The 23,609-nt window shown below is 41.5% G+C and overlaps 1 protein-coding gene across 2 annotated transcripts in view; it reads left to right on the forward strand.

Moving 5' to 3' along the window:
- LOC128646111 (dipeptidase 2) overlaps positions 1 to 23,609 on the forward strand; it is a 191,899-nt gene that overhangs the window by 151,674 nt on the left and 16,616 nt on the right. For both annotated transcript variants that reach the window (XM_053699562.1, XM_053699563.1), the window contains exon 8: positions 3,811 to 3,895. In XM_053699562.1, coding sequence (XP_053555537.1) covers positions 3,811 to 3,895 — 85 coding nt within the window. The remainder of the gene's footprint in view (positions 1 to 3,810; positions 3,896 to 23,609) is intronic.

A 23,609-nucleotide genomic window follows, 5' to 3' on the forward strand; every position in this document is an offset into this window, starting at 1 on the left:
GGCACTGTAAGTGCCTCCGCTGGAGGGTCTATGTCTTCATCTTCTCTGATTGAAGCAGTTTTCACTTTTTTGATTTTGCCACTCTTGCTTACTGTCGACCACTCTATCTGTATTTACTTTTTCAAAGGTTTGTGGGTGGTCGGCGATTCATCTTCAGCAACTTGAATCTCTAATTTAGATAAGAGCATTAGTCCCTCTTCTAGAGTGGTGCAAGAGTATGAGATGTTGTTATGAGTGAAGATCAGTTTGAATGGGAAATTCCAGCGGTATTTGATGTTTTCTCTGATAAGAGCCATAACCACTGGTCTCAGCTCCCTGCGTCTTCTCGGTGTGATTGGCGATAAGTCAGTAAAAATCTGGATACTGTGGCCCTCATATGTGATGGTACGAGTCTGTCTGGCTGCTTGGATAATTAATTCCTTGACATGGAAATAGTGTAACTTGACAATAATGTCTCTTGTTTTGGATTGCGCGGGCTTGGTTAAGGCCCTATGTACTCTGTCTATGATCAGCATTGTAGGATCTGTGTCTGGGATGAGTTTGTGAAAAATTTCAGTTATATCCGCTTGTAAATTCTTATAGTCCTCAGGAAGATTTCTAATACGAAGGTTGGACCTTCTAGATCTGTTCTCCAAATCTTCAACTTGATCCTCAAGCTTTTTTATATAAATGGAGTGGTCCAGAAGTGTGTGTTGGATTTGTGGGATTTCTTCTGAAATATCTTCTAATTTGTTTTCAATCTCTGTTGTCCTGCCTCCAATCTCTATGATATCTTGCTTAAGATCCTGCAAGGCCGTTTTCAGCTCTTCATGGAAAAAGGATTTTATTTGGGTTAGCAGTTCATTGTTGGGGATATCACCTTGTTGCACATTTTCCTCCTCTGAGATTTCATTTGCGGTGTTATGTTTTGGTGAGCTTGTAAATTTATCTAGAGTTCTTAATTTCGATTGAGATTTAGAGAGACATTCTTTTACAGATTGATTTCTACTTTTCATCTTGAATGCTGTTGTTAGTACCTTAACAAGACTCTATAGAAGTTATTCCTCGCTCAAATCTTATGTTATTTAACCCAGACAGTTATGATAGAGTAATGAAGGGCCACAATATCAGTGTAAATATGCTATGGTAACATTGCTAATGTTTCTGACCGTATATCGCTATTAACATTCGTTCCAGGTCAACCATTATTGATACAGCATCAGCACATCATTTTTCCTGCTAGTATTGCAAAGATATAATACCGCATTTTAAGTTCCTTTATATAGGGAATCCTGGTTCTAATGTCAGAAGACTTCTGAGAGCTGCGTAGTTCGTCTGCTAAACGTATCCTGAAGTTACCCCTGTAGGTGCACCCCCAGGTTAGCTAGACTTTCAGATGTTATAGATGTCAGCTCTTCACTGAAAAGAACCTAACTCTGAAGGATCCCCTATTTGTTGATTACCACTCTCCTATTTGTGCCTCCAGTGATGCTTGAAATAAGTCACTTAAGCAGATATTGCAAATATAGTCCCCACGTGGTGTTCTGTTATTTCTAGGCCTCTTACTTGCTGTAAATTATAAAGTGTGTTCAGGGCCTTATAAACCAGCATCAGAGCAATGTAATGAATCTTAGGGTAAGTATTGAAAAGTATGGTATGCTTATTTATGAAGTGAATAATAAAGCACTTACTGCCTCTTCACCGGAGCTTTTCCAAGTTGTGGCCTGGTCAGGAAAAAGTCTCTTGTCAGATGATATGTGCAAACTGGCTTTCCAGGGCACTGACAGAATGCTGCCCGTCTGTATGTTCAGTCACTGTCCTTTTAATCGATCCGTTATTGTGTTGTGTAAGTGCCGGTGTAGGCCGAAGCCCCGGACTTTCCTGCCAACTCTTCCGGTACTCCCAGTCGGCCTGCCTCCGGATCCTCTTTTACATTAAAAATACAGCCCAAAGGTGCTATCAATAATCTCTCTGGCACTTTCCTGATGTTTTTGTGGCAATTGGCATACTTTTTATCGCTAAAAAGGCACTTTAGACAGCTTTTTATGCAAGAGCTCTGTATCAGCACGTCTGCTCTGCAACTCACCAAGCTCCGCCTCCCCAGCTTTTTTTATTTTTTGTACTTTAGTTAGTTTATGTAATTGTATTTAATTGTAGTTATTTGTAGTTAATTAATTTAATTAATTTATTGATGGTGTAGTGTTAGGTTTAATTGTAACTTAGGTTAGGATTTATTTTACAGGTAATTTTGTATTTCTTTTAGCTAGGTAGTTATTAAATAGTTAATAACTATTTAATAACTATTCTAACTAGCTAAAATAAATACAAAGTTACCTGTAAAATAAATATAAATCCTAAAATAGCTACAATGTAATTATTAATTACATTGTATCTATTTAGGGTTTATTTTACAGGTAAGTATTTAGTTTTAAATAGGAATAATTTATTAAAGTATAGTGTAGTGTTAGGTGTAATTGTAACTTAGGTTAGGATTTATTTTACAGGTAATTTTCTCTTTATTTTAGCTAGGTAACTATTAAATAGTTAATAACTATTTAATAGCTATTGTACCTAGTTAAAATAAATTGAAATTTGCCTGTAAAATAAAAATAAATCCTAAGATAGCTACAATATAATTATTATTTATATTGTAGCTATATTAGGGTTTATTTTAAAGGTAAGTATTTAGTTTTAAATAGGATTAATTTATTTAATAAGAGAAATATTATTTAGATTTATTTAATTAATATTTAAGTTAGGGGGGTGTTAGGGTTAGACTTAGGTTTAGGGGTTAATAAATTTATTACAGTGGCGGCGGTGTAGTGGGGGGCAGGATAGGGGTTAATAAATGTATTATAGGTGGCGACGGTGTAGGGGGGGCAGATTAGGGGTTAATAAGTTTAATATAGGTTGCGGCGGGGTCCTGGAGCGGCGGTTTAGGGGTTAAACTATTTATTTTGTTGCGGCGAGGTGCGGGATCAGCAGGATAGGGGTTAATAACTTTATTATAGAGGGTGGCGGTATAGGGGGGCAGGATAGGGGTTACTAGGCATAATGTAGGTTGCGGCGGTGTCCGGGAGCGGCGGTTTAGGGGTTAATACATTTATAAGAGTTGCGGCGGGGTCTAGGAGCGGCGGTTTAGGGGTTAGTAACTTTATTGAGTTGCGGGGAGCTCCGGGGGCGCCGGTATAGGGGGTAGAACAGTGTAGTTTAGTGTGGGTGTTTAGTGACAGGCTAGCAAGAAAGCTGTAAAAAAGCCGAAGAGCAGCGAGATCGGATGAGTGATAACTCTCACAGTCCGCTGCTCATCGCCCCGTACTTGGTGCGCGGCTTTTTGACAGCTTTTTTGATAACTTAGGCAAATTTTTGCAGGTCCGCGGCGGCGATGTGAGGCGAGCTTAGGCGGGCGTATTGGGCCAGCGAAGGCAGGTAAAGTAGACACGTTGATAACTACCCCCCATCTTGTGTACAACTGAAAACAATCATCAGAATGCTCATTTATGATTACAATTAAGTGCTCTGACATTAAATGTCACATTAAACACTAAAAAGATATTAGACTTAATGATATAACATCTGTCTGTCTGTATATTTATCTATCATCGGTCTGTCTGTCTGTTATCTATCTATCTATCTATCAATCTATTGTAAATCTACTGTATTTATCTTCTGTGTCTATCTATCATATATCTATCTAAAATGTCTATTTATCAATCATCTATCTATATCTATTTATATGTCTATATCTATATATCTATTTATCTAACTAACATATATCTATCCAAGTTATCATCTGTCTATCAATTATCTATCTATCTATCTATCTTTCAGAAAAACAACAAGGGCCTGGTGATGGTGAACTTTCATACAAAGTTTGTGGCATGCAGTGACAATGCCAATATCTCCAATGTTGCAGGTCAGAAAATCCCTTTGTTCTTCTAAACCAAAACAATTGAAATGTTAACACATATGTAGAATTTGAGAAACACTAGTTACATTTTTGTCAGCTATTGTGCAATCAGTTCCCTCTTTTGAAACACATGATGCCTCTTTAAGTGACAGATAACATTCACCTAGATTACGAGTTTTGCGTTACGGTTTTAACGCTTAAAAAATTGCCATTTCAGCGTAAAAACCATAACGCGGCCATTTCCGAGCCTTGTCGGTATAGCTGTACCGCAAGCATTTTAGCGTGTAACGCAACGTCAATCCTGCACTAAAAAAAATGACGTTTTTGCGTGGGATTTCCATAGCGCCGGTATTACAGGTTGTGCGGTGAGGCTAAAATGCTTGCGTTCCAGCCTATACCAACACGATCCGTTCTGCTACCTGAGACCAGTAGTTATGAGTTTTGTGTAACAAAACTGTTACACAAAACTCATAACTAAAGTGTTACAAAGTACACTAACACCCATAAACTACCTATTAACCCCTATACCGCCGCCCTCTTGCATCGCAAACGTTATTAACCCCTAATCTGCTGCTTCTGACATCGCCGCCACTAATAAAAGCTATTAACCCCTATTCCGCCGCTCCCCGACATCCCCACCACTAAATAAAGTTATTAACCCCTAAACCTCCCACATCACCACCACTAAATAAACCTATTAACCCCTAATCCGCCAGCCCCCCACATCGCAAAAAACTAAATTAAACTATTAACCCCTAAACCTAACAACCCCCTAACTTTAAATTAAAATTACAATATCCCTATCTTAAAATAAATAAAAACTTATCTGTGAAATTAAAAAAACCTAAGTTTAAAGTATAAATTAACCTAACAACTATTATACTAAAATTAAAATAACTACCAATTAAACTAAATTACACCTAACACTACTAAAAAAAATAATGTAAAATGATAAAAAATACTAAATTACAAAAAATAACTAACACTAAATTACAAAAAATAACAAATACTAAATTATGGAAAATAACAAAGATATTATCCAAAATAAAAACAATTACACCTAATCTAATAGCCCTATAAAAATAACCCCCCCCCCACCACCAAAAAAAAAATAGACTACCAATAGCCCTTAAAATGGCCTTTTGTATGGGCATTGCCCTAAAGAAATCAGCTCTTTTAACTGTAAAAAACTACAAAGACCCCCCAACAGTAAAACCCACCACCCAACCAACCCCCCAAAATAAAAAAACTAACTCCAACAAAAACCCTGAAAAGGGCATTTGTATGGGCATTGCCCTTAAAAGGGCATTTAGCTCTTTTGCATTGCCCTTAAAAGGGTATTTAGCTTTTCTTAAATAGCCCAAACCCTAATCTAAAAAGAAAACCCACCCAAAAAAAGTTAAAAAAAAACATAAGAGTAACCCCCGATGATCCACTTACAGTTTCTGAAGTCCGGACATCCAGGCGGTGAGAAGTCTTCATCCAGGCGGCAAGGTCTTAATCCATTCTATCTTCATCCAGGCGGCATCTTCTATCTTTATCCCAGCGACGTCTTCTATCTTCATCCCGGGCGGCGCGGAGCGGGTCTATCCTTCAAGACATCCCCCGCGAAACGTCCTCTTCATACAGTCGCCGCCGTACACTGAGTCTTCCATGCAAGGGAGCGTTTTCAAAATGCCGTCCCTTGCATTCCTATTGGCTGATTTGATTTTTGAAATTCAAATCAGCCAATAGGATGAGAGCTACTGAAATCCTATTAGATGTTCAAATCAGCCAATAAGATGAAAGCTACTGAAATTCTAGCATTTCAGTAGCTCTCATCCTATTGGCTGATTTGAATTTAAAAAATGTATTTATTTTATTTATTTTTGTAAAATATGTGTCTATACCTATATATCTATGTGAAGATATACAGGTATAGGTAAATACAAATAAATATAGGAATACTTTAAGCTACTTAAATTATATTGGCTATTCAAATCAACCTTGATGGATGAAGACCTCGCCGCCTGGATGAAGACTTCTCGCCGCCAGGATGTCCAGACTTGAGAAACTGTAAGTGGATCGTCGGGGGTTAGTGTTAGTTTTTTTTTTTTTACTTTTTTTGGGTGGGTTTTCTTTTTAGATTAGGGTTTGGGCTATTTTAAATGAGCTAAATGCCCTTTTAAGGGCAATGGGTAGCTTAGGTTTTTGTTAGAGTTAGGTTTTTATTATGGGGGGTTGGTTGGGTGGTGGGTTTTACTGTTGGGGTTCTTTGTGACAAACTATTACTAAAATGTTGGATCTCCCACACGTAAATAAACACATATGAATGTATAAAACACATTCTGCTCACCGTTAAAAAGCTTGCCTATAATTTTCTATCAAATGATTGTTGTTTATTTGTACAGTGCTACAAATTAATTATGGCCGAATATATTTTCCCTTTAAAGAACAACAAAATACTCTAAAAGCCCTCTTTCTTTAAGCTGTGCCTTTAAATGTATGGACTTTAATTTCTCTTTAAAATGTAAGTGTTGCTGATAAACTCTTTTATAAAAAAAAATTCTCAGCTGTAATCAAGTCATATAATGACATGACATAAGATGTATCATTAGATCTTCTAGGAGTCAAGATGTCCCTAAAATTGTACAAACTCTGGTCTAATATTAGTGGCATTTCTAAGAAAACAGGACAATTGGAATGCATTCAGCTTTTATACAGTAGTTTAATCCATGACATATGATACATTTTAATGTCTCTGTTCCTGTACACATTGCATATATTTTTTAATGTGAGCATATGGTCTTGGTTAATTTGTGACCAAATTATGTATTTGCATTTAATTCTTCACTGACTTTCCAGTGTTCTCCACAGAAATTTTTGCCAGCAGGGTGGTATTATAAAGTAGCCAGTTCAGGGCAGTATAATAATAATACTTTATAATATTATAACACTCTGCTATCCAAATCACAGATTAATTGCATATTTCCTTCTTAATATAAGGAGAGTCCACGGCACCATTCCTTACTGTTGGGAAATACTGAACCTGGCCACCAGGAGGAGGCAAAGACACCCCAGCAAAAGGTTTAAATACATCTCCCACTCCCCCCATCCCCCAGTCCAGTCATTCTTTGCCTTTCGTCACAGGAGAATGGGAGAGAAGTGTCAGAAGATTTTGGAATAGTTCCTTAGGAGGGGTATCTGCCCTTCGATATGGGACTGGAGTTTTAAGTAGTCTTGTCAGCCTCTCAGTGAGAGCATTGACGAAAGTTAGAGTCTGGAGATACAGGGAGAGTCTTTCTGCAAACCCATCCAGACTGCCTGCTAACAGCTCCTAAGCAATCAGTGTTGACGAGTTTCACTGCCTGCTTGTTTTTCTCACTCAAGTCCATGTCAGGAGCGATGCTACAAGACTGTCACACTTTAGAGGCTGTGTTTCTGTTCCACAGCGTGGATTCTGGTAAGATCGTTTCAATTTTTACATATGTTGAAAACGTTAGAAGACAGGGTCAAATGTGATGCTTTGATTTTATGCTGCTTTATATGTGAGATTTTACTATAGGGCTGGAACGCACAGGTTTTTACTTTCACTTTGAGTGCTGCGCAGCTTGTAGCGCTTTTTCTCATAGCAGGGGCAGTCCTGCCTTGCGCTCCATGTGACCGGGAGTGGTCTCACTTTCATTTCCTCTTTCCTGACCGTGCTGGCTGACGGAGAAGACGCTTTTTCTCTGTATTGTCTGGGTCTAGGAGGTGGTGAGTGCCCAAGCCATTGGTAGTATAAAGGTGCCGTTTTTTGAGAAATAAAGATTGTTTAATTTCTGTGTCCTACTGTCATTAGCTTAAGCTATGGAGGATTCTGAGATACTAGAGGGTACTCTCTCTATTCCAAATAGTAATACCTGTTTGTATTGTGAGGAGGCCTTGGTATGCTTGCCCTCTCAACTATGTTCCACATGCCTTGACAATGTTATTAGGTCAAAAGAAAGTTAACCCCTTTAGTACCACTGAGCCATCCACCTCTGAGGACTCTCCATCCCGTGAGGTGCATACCCAACAGTCATCTCCCTCTACACACGCAGCTTCCCATAGCACGCTTGATCCTCCATCTGGAGGGGGCCTTTTACCATCAGATTTTACCACGCCATTAAAAAACAGTGATGTCTAAGGCCCTCTGTGCTTTACCTCGCCCTGCTAAGCGCAAGCAGAAGGTTAAACATAGCTCTCCTGCCCAGGGGTCATCATGTAATTTATTGGATTTCTCTGATTTGTTGCAGTTATCCGAGGATCAGTCGCACTCTGAGGCTGCTGCAGAGGAACCAGCCTTTAGATTTAAGATTGAACACTTATGTTTTCTTCTAAAGGAATTCCTGTCTACATTAGAAGTTCCAGAGACCAAGCTGCCTGATGAACCTTTGATTCCTAAATTGGACAGAGTTTACGAGGACAGGATAGTGCCTTTAACTTTTCCTGTGCCTGTAAAGATGGCGAACATTATTAAGAATGAATGCGACAGAATTGGATCTTCCTTTTCCCCTTCATCTTCCTTTAAAAAATGATTCCCGGTCCCAGACTCTCAATTGGAGTTCCGTCCCTAAGGTGGTTGGTGCTATCTCCATGCTTGCCAAACTTACTACTATCCCGCTTGAGGATAGCTCGTCGTTCAGAGAGCCAATGGTTAAGAAGATGGAAACTCTTCTAAGAAAGATGTTTCAACATACGGATACTTATTTCAACCGGCGGCGGCCGTTGCCACGGTTGCTGGAGCAGCTACCTACTGGTGCAACTCCTTATCGGAATTGATCGAGGTGGAGGGTCCCCTCAACGTTATCCAGGAAAGAATTAAAGCCTTGAGAATTGCTCATTCTTTTTCTGTGATCTGTGACGCCACAGGTTTCTGGCTTTTCTGTTCAGGCCCATCTGGACTCCATTATCTCCACGGTTACTGGGGGCAAGGGTGCCTTCCTACCGAAAGATAAAAAGAACAAGTCTAAGGGACAAAGTTCAAATTTTTGTTCCTTTCATTCTGATAAATCCCAAAGCCAGAGCAAACCAAGAACACTTGGAAGCTGACTCAATCCTGGAATAAATCCAAGCAGAGCAAGAAGCCCACCGAGACTAAATCGGCATGAAGGGGCAGCCCCCGATCCGGCGCTGGATTGTGTAGGGGGCAGACTGTCACTCTTTTCAGAAGCTTGGTTCATGGACATGCATGTTCCAATGGTCCTGGAGGTCATAGCTCAAGGATACAAGATAGGTTTCAAGTCTCATCCTCCCAAGGGCAGATTTCTCCTCTAAAGTCTGTCTTCCAGACCAGAAAAGAGGGTACCCTTTCTGGGGTGCGTGCAGAATCTGTCCTCCTTTGGGGTCATTGTCCTGGTACCTATCGCAGAAAGAGGTTTGGGATACTATTCAAACCTTTTTGGTGGTCCCAAAGAAGGAGGCAACTTTTCACCCGATTCTGCTAAAAGTGCTTAAACAAATTTCTAAATGTCCCCTCGTTCAAGATGGAGACGATAAGGTCCATCCTTTCCTTAGTTCAGGAAGGACACTTAATGACCACTATAGATCTGAAGGATGCTTACCTTCACGTTCCAATCCACAAGGATCACTTCCAGTTCCTAAGGTTTGCGTTTCTGGACCAGCACTTCCAGTTCATTGCACTTCCGTTTGGTTTAGTGTATTGGAGCAGTCTCCAATAATTTTTATGAAAGTTCTAGGGGCTCTTCTAGCCGTTGCCAGAACACGGGGTATATCAGTAGATCCCTACTTGGACAATATTCTGGTAGAAGCACCATCTTTTGGTCTGGCGGAGGACCATTCGTAATCTCTTCTCTCTTTTCTTCGATCCCATGGATGGAAGATAAATCTAGAAAAGAGTTCTCTTATTCCAAGCACCAGGGTAGAATTCCTGGGTACTATAATAGACTCCATATCCATGAGGATATTTCTAACAGACCAGAGACGTTGTAAGCTTGCTTCGGCATGTCTTGCCCTCTGGACCTCCTTAAGGCCCTGTGTGGCTCAGTGTATGGAGGTAATTGGTCTCATGGTGTCCAGCATGGACACCATTCCCTATGCCAGGTTCCACCTCAGACCGCTGCAACTGTGCATGCTGAGGCAGTGGAACGTCAATCATTCAGATCTGTCTCAACAGATCTCTGGACAACCGGTCGAGAGAATCGCTCTCTTGGTGGCTCTGTCCAGATTATCTGTCTCATGGGACATCCTTCTTAAGACCATCCTGGGAGATTGTGACTACGGATCAAGTCTAACAGGATGGGGAGCTGTTTGGGGTGCCAAGAAGGCACAGGGTCTGTGGTCTTAGGAGGAACGCTCCCTCCCGATCAACATTCTGGAACTTCGAGCAATCTTCAATGCTCTGAAGGCTTGACCCCTTCTGGGTTTGTCCCGGTTTATCAGATTCCAATCAGACAATATATCTTCAGTGGCTTACATCAACCATCAGGGGGGAACGAGAAGCTCCCTAGCAATGAGGGAGGCATCTTGAATTCTGGAGTGGGCGGAGGCCCACAGCTGTTTGCTGTCAGCGATCCACATTCCGGGTGTGGACAACTGAGAAGCGGATTTTCTCAGCAGACAATCCTTTCATCTGGGGGGATGGTTTCTCCATCCCGAAGTGTTTGTGGAGATATGCAACCAGTGGGGGACACCGGAAATAGATCTCATGGCGTCTTGTCTTAATACCAAGCTACCCAGATATGGGTCGAGGTTCAGGGATCCTCAGGCGGAGCTAACAGATGCATTAGCAGTGCCTTGGAGGTTCAGTCTAATTTACCTTTTCCCGCCGTTACCACTCCTTCCTCATGTAGTGGCCCGCATCAAGCAGGAGCAGGCATCAGTGATACTAATTGCTCCATGTGGTTCACGGATCTGGTGAGGATGTCATCTCCTCCGTGGAAGTTACCTTGTCGCAGGGATCTGCTGGAACAAGGTCCCTTTGTTAATCAAAATCTAGATTCTCTGAGGCTGACTGCGTGCTAGTCCTAGCTAAGAGAGGGTTTTCTGAGTAATTGATACTCTCATTCAAGCTCGTAAGCCAGTTACTCGTCGCATCTATCATAAGGTGTGGAAAACCTACTTATTCTGGTGTGAAGAGCACGGATTTCATGGCATAAAGTTAAGGTTGCCAGGATCCTATCATTTCTCCAGGATTGACTGGAGAAGGGCCTTTCTGCCAGTTCCCTGAGGGGACAGTTTTCAGCCCTATCTGTTTTACTGCACAAGAGGCTCTCCGAGATTCCCGATGTACAGTTCTTTGTTAAGGCTCTGATTAGGATCAGACCTGTGTTTAGATCTAAGGCTCCTCCTTGGAGTCTAAATCTTGTTCTTAAGGTTTTGCAACAGGCTCCGTTTGAGCCTATGCATGAAATTGACATTAAATTGTTGTCCTGGAAGGTTCTTTTTCTAATGGCTATTGCTTCTGCGCACAGAGTATCTGAGATTGCAGCCTTGCAATGTGAGCCTCCTTATCCGGTGTTCTATTTTGATAAAGCTGTCCTACGTACTATGTTAGGTTTTCTTCCTAAGGGCGTGTAAGACCGCAACATTAATCAAGAGATTGTGGTTCCTTCCTTGTGTCCAAATCCTTCTGCGAAGGAACATTTGCTTCATCTGGACGTGGTTCGCGCCTTGAAGTTCTACCTTCAGGCTACTAAGGATTTTAGACAAACTTCGTCCTTGTTTGTTGTCTATTCTGGGAAGCGTAAGGGACAGAAGGTCTCTTCGACTTCCTTATCTTTTTGGTTAAGGAGTGTTATCCGCTTTGCTTATGAGAAAGCGGGACATAAACCTCCTCAGAGGATTATGGCTCATTCTACTACAGCAGTGGCTTCCTCTTGGGCCTTTAAGAATGAGGCCTCTATGGATCAGATTTGTAAGGCGGCTACCTGGTTCTCCTTACATACTTTTTCAAAATTTTAGTTTGATGTTTTTGCTTCGGCTAAAGCAGCTTTCAGGAGAAAGGTTTTGCAGGCTGTGGTGCCCTCAGATTAGTTTCCGCCTTTCTTTTTGTCCCTCCCGTTATAATTCAGTGTCCTCTAGAGCTTGAGTATAAGTTTACCAACCGTAATGAATGATGCCATGGACTCTCCTTATATTAAGAAGGAAAACATAAATTACCAGATAATTTAATTTCCTTCTGTATAAGGAGAGTCCACGGCCCCCGCCCGTGTTCTCCGATGGGCGGCCCTCTAAATTTATATTTTTCTTCTGGCACCTTTTTATACTGATATTTCTCCTACTGTTTCTTGTTCCCTTGGCAGAATGACTGGGACGTGGGAGAGGTATTTAAGCCTTTGGCTGGGGTATCTTTGCCTCTTCCTGGTTGCCAGGTTAAGTATTTCCCAACAGTAAAGAATGATGCCGTGGACTCTCCTTATACAGAAGGAAATTAAATTTTCTGGTAAGCATAATTTATGTTTTTAACATAAATGTATTTAATGATAATTTGAGCAATAAACATTAAAAAAATAATATAATATTAGCCCATTTTAGCTTATTTTTGGCTACAATTTTAGCCGGAGGTTGGTAAAATCAGCCGGGTGGTGCACCCATTAAAAAGGGCCTGGGGAGAACACTGCTTTCCAACAGCAGTAAAGACAAACTGATACCAGAGCAAGAAAAAGAACAACCAATCAGGTCACAATGCAGTGTAAAAACTCCAGCAGCATAGACCCAAGATCCTGTTTTCTTTGTGCCAAGATATTTCAGAGGCAGGAGGGGATTGGAAACAAAATGATACAGAATGTACTCTTAAGGGCCGATTTACTAACCCCCGAAAACTGCTATAAGCAGCTGTTTCCGTGCGAGCCTTCAGGCTCGCCGGAAACAGGAGTTAAGAAGCAGCGGTCTTAAGACCGCTGCTCTTTAACTCGTCCGCCGCATCTGAGGCTGCGGACATCAATCCGCCCTATCTCCTATGATCGGGTTGATTGACAACCCTGCTAGCAGCCGATTGGCCACGAATCTGCAGGGGGTGGCATTGCACAAGCAGTTCGCCAGAATTGATTATGCAATTTTAAATACGCTGTCGGCATTCAGCGATGCAGGGCGGACATGATTCGTTATAGAGAATCATTTTCGCCCGGGGTACCATAAGTTTACCCCTTATGCTGAACTTGAAAATAATGAATCAGGAAAAGAAGCTTAATTTCCTCTAAAGGATGGTGAGAGCTAATTAGATCAGAGCTTCTTAAACTTTTTTCCCCTGGGTCCCCTTTTTATATTGGAAACATTTTTTGTCACCCCCATTATTATAATATAATCCAAAAAAAAACTTGTCTGATGGATATACAAGTTTTTATACATCAATATACCACAGGAGGAGATTAGCGAAGATAAGTAAATTCAACTTTAGTGGCCATTGCTAATCACAGTTAGACTCCATGTAGCTTTCATGTAGGCTTCTCCCCGTGTGTAGTGATTGGAAAGACCCACAAATTTTGTGTACTTTGCACAGAATATTCACTTTTTAAGGCATTGTTTGGAATTTTTGACTAAGTGACTAAAATGTGAGTGCACATTTGAAGAGGTACAAAATTAGCTATGAGCCTACTTCAGATTATGCAAAATATGGTCAAAAAGTTACTGACATTTATAAATACATTAACGCTCACTCACTCATAGACACACATACATACGCACACAAACTCATATATATACTCACTCTAGTGACATGTGGTGAGGTCAGCGGCTGGTGAGGCACTGGCTAGTATCAGAGCCAGATAAACACACATATGAACATGATAGAGGTTCAATTTTTGAATACTTAAAAGTCTGCAGAAACAAACAAAAACTCATAAACAAAAATATTCAAAGGCACACAAACACACTCATAGACACAAACAAACAGAAATATTCAAAGGCACACAAACACTCAGACACACAGAAACACACACACATTCAAAGACACAAAAACACTCACAGACACTCACGTAGAAAGACTCCGATACGGACACAAAGAAACACAGACTAATAAACAAAAAGAAAAAATAGCTATACTGTACATATTGATGCACAATAATATGCACTCATTGGATTTCTAGCAAAAAAAAAAATTAAATCAAATTTTGTTATTGTTTATGTTTTTTTTTCTACAAATCCAGGAAGTGCCTATCATGCATCTGTACTATGCTTTATAGATTATCTATAATGCTGTTGCTAAGCTTCTTTAAAACATATTTTTACCATTAAGCAACACTACAGCAATTTTTGTCAGCGCCATTAGGTAACACACTGCTCCTTATGGTTTACAACACACAGCTGCGTAGGAATTCTGGGAAGTAGAAAAATCTGGTTATTTTTTTGTTTATTTTTAAACTTAAGTGGAAAGTCTTATTCTGGCTAAAGAATGTAAGGTTTCATAATTAGTGATTTGGATTTCAGTTAGACAAATGGATTTTTAGGGGTCAATTTATAAATGTGCGAGCAGACATGATACGATGTAGCGTATCATGTCCGCTGCACATCGATAAATGCCAACAGCATACACTGACAGCATTTATCATTGCACCGGCAGTTCTTGTGAACTGCTGGTGCAATACCGCCCCCTGCAGATTTGCGGTCCTGCAGATACCCCGCGGCTGCTAGCAGGCGGTGTCAATCAACCCGATCGTATTCGATCGGGTTAATTTCTGTCCTCTACCTCAGAGCAGGCGGACAGGTTATGGAGCAGCGGTCTTTAGATACAGAGTTTTATAAATATGCCCCTTAAAGAGAAGAATATATTTCTTGTTGAAATCGCTTTGTGAGTAAAATAATAACTTTATTAGAATAAACTGGGAGCCTTCTTTCTTCGGCAAAGATCCTTGGAGTTGTATTAAATGGATGCTCCTCTCTTGAATAAAACTACTTTGGGTTTTCATGCTGTGGAGTCATGTCCCTGATCACCATCACAGCTGAGGCAGTCATCCTTATCAACCCCAATGAACTATAAACCTTCAGAAATCAGTTGTGCACAACCCTGCATTTCCTTTTATTCCTTGTATTAATTTAAATAGTTTTGCTGAAGCATGTTAACATTTTTTAATGTGAAAAGGAAAATTCTGTACATTTGTATACTTAAAGGGACAGTCTAATCCAAAAAAATATTTTTTCAAGCAGCCCTCTAAATGGGGAACTGTATAAGTAGAACCCAGCCCTGCTCACACAGGACATGTAGTGCAGAACTGAGAGAGGCACAAAATTATCATCTCTCCTGCTGCTGATGCTGCAGACATTGCACTCAAAACAAAAATTGCTGTGCACAATTTTAAGTAGCAAGGCAGTCGCAGCACTATATTTCTGCCACCCAGATTTACCTCTTCTATTTGTTCCCGCCCACAGCACAGATTGTTAGTGCTTCTTTTACACTAACACCCCCCCCAAGAGGCAGATATGATAGCTGCCTCACTTGACTGCACATCCCTGACTCACTCATACATACATTTACTCATACTTAGGTACTCACACACATACATATATACACATACATACAAACACACGCTCACTCACATATCACATATACACATACATTCAAATATATATATATATATATATATATATATATATATATATATATATATATATATATATATATACACAGCTCGGTGTCTCGTGACATTAATACAGGGAAATTTTATGTTCATCAAGTTTCCTTTACGAACAAGTTTATGTGAAGAGTTGAAGACGTTGTCAAACAAAATGTAGATTTAAAATACAAGCAGAGGTCAACAGTGACCTCCTATTCCTTTCTGCCCGATTGCTTCACTGCTGTTGTTTGGTTAGTAATTGCCTACTGCTGTACCAGTAACTCCCCCCCCTGCTCTCCTGTCTCCCTGTGCAAAGCACATTATCAAATCTTGTAGGGACCCCAAACATTTTTTTAAGTAAACCCCAGTTTAGGAATAACTCTTTTAGATCAGGGGTTTTCAACTCCAGTCCTCAGGCCTAACAGGCAAGGTTTTCAGGATATCTGAACTGTAGCACAGGTGAAATAATCAGCTGATTAGTAAACATGGTTATTAACCTGCTCTCACCCAAGATAATCCTGAAAACCTGACCTGTTAGGGAGGCCTGAGGACAGGAATTGAAAACCCCTGCTCTAGATTATCAAATATGCTGACTATTCATTTGCTGGCCACCAGGAGGATGCAAACCAACCCAAACTTGACCTTGCCTTTTATTTCCTCCCTTAACAAAGACACTCTGTTTTTGAATTGCCTCTATACAAGTGAGGGGACCTTCACATCATCTGATAGGGGCTTTCTAACTGATTTGAGACCCATTTTCCCTTTTGGATTGCCTAATGGACAGAGGGATGAAAGGAGCCAGCCAGGCATTGTATATCTTCATACATTGTGGAGTTGTCACAGTCCCTCAAGTAAAATGCTGATTTATCTGGTTTTACAGCTCCTCATCTATATCCTTGGCACTGTGTGCACTACCTCATATGAGCCCTTTGTCTGAATACAGTCTGCCCTTGGGCAGTGCAAGGTAAAGGATGGTGGCTCCAGGCAAGTGCCTTTTTCACTACCTTCTGCGGCCCAGCAGCCATATTATGGGATACTACATTTCTTAGTTGATATTTATTAATTTAAATACAATGTGGTACTATTTCTTGCAATTGGCCAATTTTAAGGTACTGGATCTTCCAAACCCCCCAGGAATCAGCATCAGCAAATATTGATGGGATCAGCCTTTAACAGGCTGCAGAATTAGTCACTTTCCAACTTATTTTAGCATTTTTCAATAAAACTACAATTGCAAATAAGTAAAGGAACCCTTTATGGGCAAGAATCGGTTAGTTAAGACCATGAAAGCGAAGAGAACATGCACGTCATGATGGGTACTCTTTCCCCTTCTCATCAGTGTGGTGGCCATCTTAGATACCGTGCAGATATTTTCCCTGGCTATTAACTGATTAACATACAAGAAATAATAAACAATTTTAATTTCTGAGCTTGGTGTATTTTCTGCAGATAATGTACAGTATAACATTTTCTCTAGCGTTTTTAGCAATGTGCTAATGTGAGTTTGGGTATTTTGTGAGTTTCTGTACTACATTACTCCATACCTTACTGTGTTTTGTTGTGTTTTCTACTATGGATTAAGTGGGGCAGCTTTAGATCCTAGACCATTAGCTGGGGGTATTGAAGACAGATCTGGGGACCATGTTTTTCTTCTGAGTGTATTATGTACAAAACTGTCAATGTATGTCGTCGTCGTCCCCTCTCCCCCAGCTGTATGACATTTTTGCTTAACATATTGCAAATTCTTGACAGGGGATGGCTGTCAGGCCTCTTGGGGGTCTTTCAGGAAATCATGCTGACCTGTCACCTACCCTACTCTACTATGTCAAAATTGGTGGTAGCTATGCCTTCCCCACCAAAGTGCAGACAGGTACCAGCCACTGTGTGTACCTCTCAAGATAAGTTTTCCTCAGTGTCTCTTATGTTTACTGAACTGTCTGGTTTCCCTAGAGATTTAAGGGAGATGTTAGATAAGTGCTTCTTATATGATTCTCAGGACCCCTTGCTAAGTGCTGCAGGTTATGATGTTTACTTTAATTTTAAGCTAGAGCATATATATGCTTTGTAAAAGAAAGTTCTGCATACTTTGAGGGTAACAGAAGATCCCACCCTCCTAAGGCTTCTGCTTATGCACCTAATCAGCCCACATTGGTCACCAAGAAATGGAACAAGTTGGGCTCTCCTTTTGTTCCTTCAGCTAAATTCAAAGCCATGTTTCCTTTACCTGCTGCATTCCTATAGGTGTGGGAGACCATTCTAAAAGTTGAGCTATCTTTACATTAGGGAAGCATACCATTTTGGGACTCCTTTCCTGTTGTGTACAGATTGAAGTTTATTTTGAGAGTTTGGGAAAAATCCATATAAGATGTTTAGGTACTGGAAATAATTTTCATGAAATACATTAGTATTCTGGGTTTCTTTGCAATCTTCAAGGCTTTTCAGAGCTGGCCGAGTCTCAGACTTCAGCCTTACATCTGATTTCAATCAGTCAATGTCACAATGGTGGCTTACATCAAAATGGGGGGAACTCACAGTTCCATAGCTATGGAGGAGGTGTCACGCATTCTCAAATGGACATAGCACTGTCTTGCTCACTTGTCAACCATTCACATAAATCCTTCATCCCGGGGAATACATCAGGAGGTGTTGAACTAGATTGTGTCTCACTGGGGTATCACAGAGATAGATCTCATGGCATCCTGCTTTATCCCAAGTTGCCTAGCTATTGCACCAGAGCATGGGACCTACAGGTAAGGCTAGGGGATTCCTTAGTAGTTCTGTGGTATTTCAGGCTGAAGTACATATGTTGTCCATTTGTGAAAGCAATAATCAAAAGAAAGCATCAGTCATTCTGAATGCTCTGGCTTGGCCTCAAAGTAGTTGGTATGTTCAAATGTCTAATTGTCAATAATGGTGTCTTCCTCTCAGACAGGACCTGTTGTCGCAAGGTCCTTTCTTTCAGCAGGACCTTCAAACTGGCTTTGACAACATTGAGATTGAACACATGATTTTTAACACAGGTTTTCTGTTACTTTAGGCCTGAAAGCCTGTAACTGGGCACATCTGTCAAGAAGTCTTGTTTGGCATGGTGTGCAGCTAGAGGTTACTGGTAGAATTACATTTAGATTCACAGGGTGTTAGAGCTTCTTCAACATGGTTTGGAGAAAGGTTTTGTCTGCTAGTTCTCTGAAAGGTCAGATGTTGGCCTTGTCTGTTCTATATCATAGGAAGATTGCTACGATTTCTTATATAAAAACTTTTGTTGAGGCTCGGATTTTCCTGAGGCTGCTTATTGGTCCAATTAATTCTCCTTGGATTCTTAAATTCAAGTCCCTCATTTTCAGTCTATGCATGGGTTAGACCTGCAGTTGATCTCCTGGAAAGTTCTGTTTCTGTAAGTCATTTCTTCGGCTAGGATAGTTCCTGAGCTTTCCACTGTCTCTTATAAAACTCCCTTGCTCATCTTCTATCAGGATAAAGCAGTTTTGAGAACAAGTTATTCATTCTTGACCAAGGTTTTTTTCCCCCAGAAACTATTAATCAGGAAATTGTGGTACCTTCTTTGTGTCTAGCTCCTAAAATTTCTAAAATTCTTCTGCACAATCTGGATGTGGTTCATGCTTTGAATGTTGAAGCTTTCAGCTGTGTTCTGCATATTTGTGCATTTTCCTGGTCCTCAAAAGGGTCAGGAGTCTACTGTCACTAACTTAACAGCTTGGCTTCAGGCCTTAATTAGAATGGCATATCTTGCGGGGAAAACTGCCCCTGAAAGGATTACTGCTCAGTCTACCAAATTAGTGGCTATCACTTTTACGTGTACGCCTTGGCTGAGGCAGTATTTGGCAGGAAAGTACTGCGGGGTATATATGTGATTATCTAGTGAACTCTCACTAACATTTGAAGATAAACAACATAAATGGTGGGAGTCCACAAGCCCCGCCCTATACTTATATGCATCTTGCGGCAGTACCTGCTGTCCTTCTTTGGCCCAGTTTTTCTTATTGATTATCTCTCTCTGTGTTCCCATGTGGAGAAACTGAGTGTCTGTGGTGAGGTAGCAGATAGAAAGAAAGCTCAAAGCTCTGAGTGTGGGGTTGGTTTGCCAGAAAATGAGTAGCCCACATGTGGTGATCTCCTGGACCCTTACCATCCTTAAGGAAATACATTTATTAGGTAAGCATTCAATTTGTAAAACTATGAAATCCCAGAACATGGCACAGAACCAATACATTTAATGAATTCAACTTATAAAACCTTAAACGGAAATGAAACCCACATTTTTCTTTCAGATTCAGATAAAGAATACAATTTTTAAAAAGTTTCCAATTTACTTCATCCAATATCAAATTTGCTTCATTCCCTTGTTATACTTTGCGCACCATGTGACCGGGAGTGGTATCGCTTTCATTTCCTATTTCCTGACCGAGCTGGCTGTCGGAGAAGATGCTATTTCTCTGTATTGCCTGGGTTTAGGAGGTGGTGAGTGCCCCAGCCATTGAGAGTATAAAGGTGCCATTTTGGAGAAATAAAGATCGTTTATTTTCTGTGTCCTACTGTCATTAGCTTAAGTTATGGAGGATTCTGATATATTAGAGTGTACTCCCTCTGTTCCAAATAGTAATACCTGTTTATATTGTGAGGAGGCGTCGGTATGCCCGCCCTCTCAGTTATGTTCCACATACCTTGACAACCTTATTCGGTCAAAGAAGTTTAACCCTTTTAGTACCACTGAGCCGTCCCGTGAGGTGCATACCCAACATTCATCTCCTTCTACACACTCAGCTTCCCGTATCACGCTTAATCCTCCATCTGGAGGGGGCCCTTTACCGCCAGATTTTACTGCGCAGTTACAAATGGCGGTGTCTGCGGCCCTCAGTGCTTTACATCGCCCTGCTAAATGCAATCGAAAGGTTAAACATAGCTGTCCTGCCCTGGGGTAATCATGTAATTTATTGGATTTTACTACTCTGTCTCAGTTATCCGAGGATGAGTTGCACTCTGAGGCTGCAGAGGATGAACTTTCTGGGATGCAGTCTGCTGCCTCTTAGCCTCCTGCTGCGGAGAAACCAGCCTTTAGAAGAAAACGTAAGTGTTCAATCTTAAATCTAACGTAAGTCCTGTCTACATTAGAGGTTCCAGAGGCCAAGCTGCTGATGAACTTTTGATTCCTAAATTAGACAGAGTTTACAAGGACAGGATAGTGCCTTTAACTTTTCCTGTGCTTGTAAAAATGCCGATCATTTTTACGAATGAATGGGACAGAATTGGATCTTTCTTTTCCCCTTCGTCTTCCTTTAAAAAATTATTCCCGGTCCCGGACTCTCAATTGGAGTTTTGGGGTTCCGTCCCTAGGGTGGATGGCACTATCTCCACGCTTGCCAAGCGCACTACTATCTGGCTTGAGGATAGCTCGTTGTTCAGAGAGCCGATGGATAAAAAGATTGAAACTCTTCTAAGAAAAATGTTTCAACATACGGGATATTTATTTCAACCGGAAGTGGCTGTTGTCGCGGTTGCTGGAGCAGCTACCTACTGATTTAATCGAGGTGGAGGGTCCCCTTGACGTTATCCAGGAAAGAATTAAGGCCTTGAGAATTGCTAATTCTTTTATCTGTGCTGCAAACATGCAAATTATTCGCCTAAATGCTAAGGCTTCTGGCTTTTCGGTTCAGGCCCGTCAGGCGCTCTGGCTGAAGTCCTGGTCTGCGGATATGACTTCAAAGTCTAGACTTCTTTCTCTCTCCTTTAAGGGAAAGATTTTATTTGGTACATGCCTGGACTCCATTATCTCCATGGTTACAGGGGGGCAAGGGTGCCTTCCTACCGCAAGATAAAAAGAACAAGTTTAAGGGACAAGTTTCTAATTTTTTTCCTTTTGTTTTGATAAATCCCAACGACAGCAGTCCTCCTCTAAGCCCGAGCAAACCAAGAGTACTTGGAATCCGACTCTGTCCTGGAATAAGTCCAAGCAGGGCAAGAAGCCCGCCGAGACTAAATCGGCATGAAGGGGCAGCCCCCGATCCGGCTCTGGATCCTGTAGGGGGCAGACTTTTGCTGTTTTCAGACGCTTGGTTCAGGGACGTGCAGGATCCATGGGTCCTGGAGGTCATAACTCAGGGATACAAGATAGGTTTCAAGTCTCATCCGCCCAAGGGCAGATTTCTCCTCTCAATCCTGTCTTCCAGACCAAAAAAGAGGGTAGCCTTTCTGGGGTGCGTGCGTGATCTCTCCTCCTTAGGAGTCATTGTCCCGGTGCCTATCGCAGAAAGAGGTTTGGGATACTATTCAAACCTTTTCGTGGTCCCAAAGAAGGAGGAAACTTTCCGCCCGATTCTGGACCTAAAGTTCTTAAACAAATTTCTAAATGTCCCCTCATTCAAAATGGAGACGATAAGGTCCATCCTTCCCTTAGTTCAGGAAGGACAGTTCATGACCACTATAGATCTGAAGGATGCTTACCTTCACGTTCCAATCCACAAGGACCACATCCAGATCCTAAGGTTTGCGTTCCTGGACCAGCACTTCCAGTTCATTGCACTTCCGTTTGGTCTAGCTACTGCTCCAAGATTTTTTACAAAGGTTCTAGGGGCTTTTCTAGCCATTGCCAGAACCCGGGGTAATAGCAGTAGCTCCCTACTAGGACGATTTTCTTGTGCAAGCACCATCTTTTCGTCTGACGGAGGACCATTCGGAATCTCTTCTCTCTCTTCTTTGATCTAATTAGTGGAAGATAAACCTAGAAAAGAGTTCTCTTATACCAAGCACCAGGGTGGAATTCCTGGGTACTATAATAGACTCCATATCCATGAGGATATTTCTAACAAACTAGAGACGTTGCAAGCTAGCTTCGGCATGTCTTGCCCTCCGGACCTCCTTAAGGTCCTCTGTGGCTCAGTGTATGTAGGTGATTGGTCTCAGGGTGTCCAGCATGGACATCATTCCCTTTGCCAGGTTCCATCTCAGACCGTTGCAACTGTGCATGCTGCGGCAGTGGAACGGCAATCATTCTGATCTGTCTCAACAGATTTCTCTGGACAACCAGTCGAGAGAATCGCTCTCTTGGTGGCTCTGTCCAGATCATCTGTCCCGAGGGACATCCTTCTTTTGACCATCCTGGGAGATTGTAACTACAGACACAAGTCTATCAGGATGGGGAGCTGTTTGGGGTGCCAAGAAGGCACAGGGCCTGTGGACTAAGGAGGAATGCTTCCTCCCGATCAACATTTTAGAACTTCAGGCAATTTTCAATGCTTTGAAAGCTTGGCCCCTTCTGGGTTCGTCCCAGTTTATCAGATTCCAATCAGAAAATATAACCTTGGTGGCTTACATCAACCACCAGGGGGAAACGATAAGCTCCCTAGCAATGAGGGAAGTATTTCGGATTCTGGAGTGGGCGGAGGTCCACAGCTGTTCGCTGTCAGAGATCCACATTCCGGGTGTGGACAACTGGGAAGCGGATTTTCTCAGCAGACAATCCTTTCATCTGAGGGAATTGTCTCTCCATCCTGAAGTGTTTGCAGAGATATGCAACAGGTGGGGGACGCCGGAGATAGATCTCATGGCGTCCCGTCTCAATACCAAGCTACCCAGATATGGGTTGAGGTCCAGGGATCCTCAGGCGGAGCTAATAGATGCATTAGCAGTGCCTTGGAGGTTCAGTCTAATTTACCTCTTCCCGCCGTTACCACTCCTTCCTCATGTAGTGGCACACATCAAGCAGGAGCAGGCATCAGTAATACTGATTGCTCCATCATGGCCGCAAAGGATGTGGTTTGCGGATCTGGTGGGGATGTCATCATCTCCTCCGAGAAAATTACCTTGTCGCAGGGATCTGCTGGAACAAGGTCCTTTTGTTCATCAAAATCTAGATTCTCTGAGGCTGACTGCGTGGAGATTGAACGCTTAGTCCTAGCCAAGAGAGGTTTTTCTTAGAGAGTTATTGATACTCTTATTCAAGCTCGTAAGCCAGTTACTCGTCGCATCTATCATAAGGTGTGGAGAACCTACTTATTCTGGTGTGAAGAGCGTGGATTTTCCTGGCATAAAGTTAAGGTTGCCAGGATCCTATCGTTTCTCCAGGATGGACTGGAGAAGGGCCTTTCTGCCAGTTCCCTGCGGGGACAGATTTTGGCCCTGTCTGTTTTACTGCACAGATATACAGTCCTTTGTTAAGGCTCTGACTAGGATCAGACCTGTGTTTAGATCTAATG

This window comes from Bombina bombina, chromosome 1 (assembly GCF_027579735.1).
Source record: "Bombina bombina isolate aBomBom1 chromosome 1, aBomBom1.pri, whole genome shotgun sequence".
NCBI classification, from domain to species: domain Eukaryota; kingdom Metazoa; phylum Chordata; class Amphibia; order Anura; family Bombinatoridae; genus Bombina; species Bombina bombina.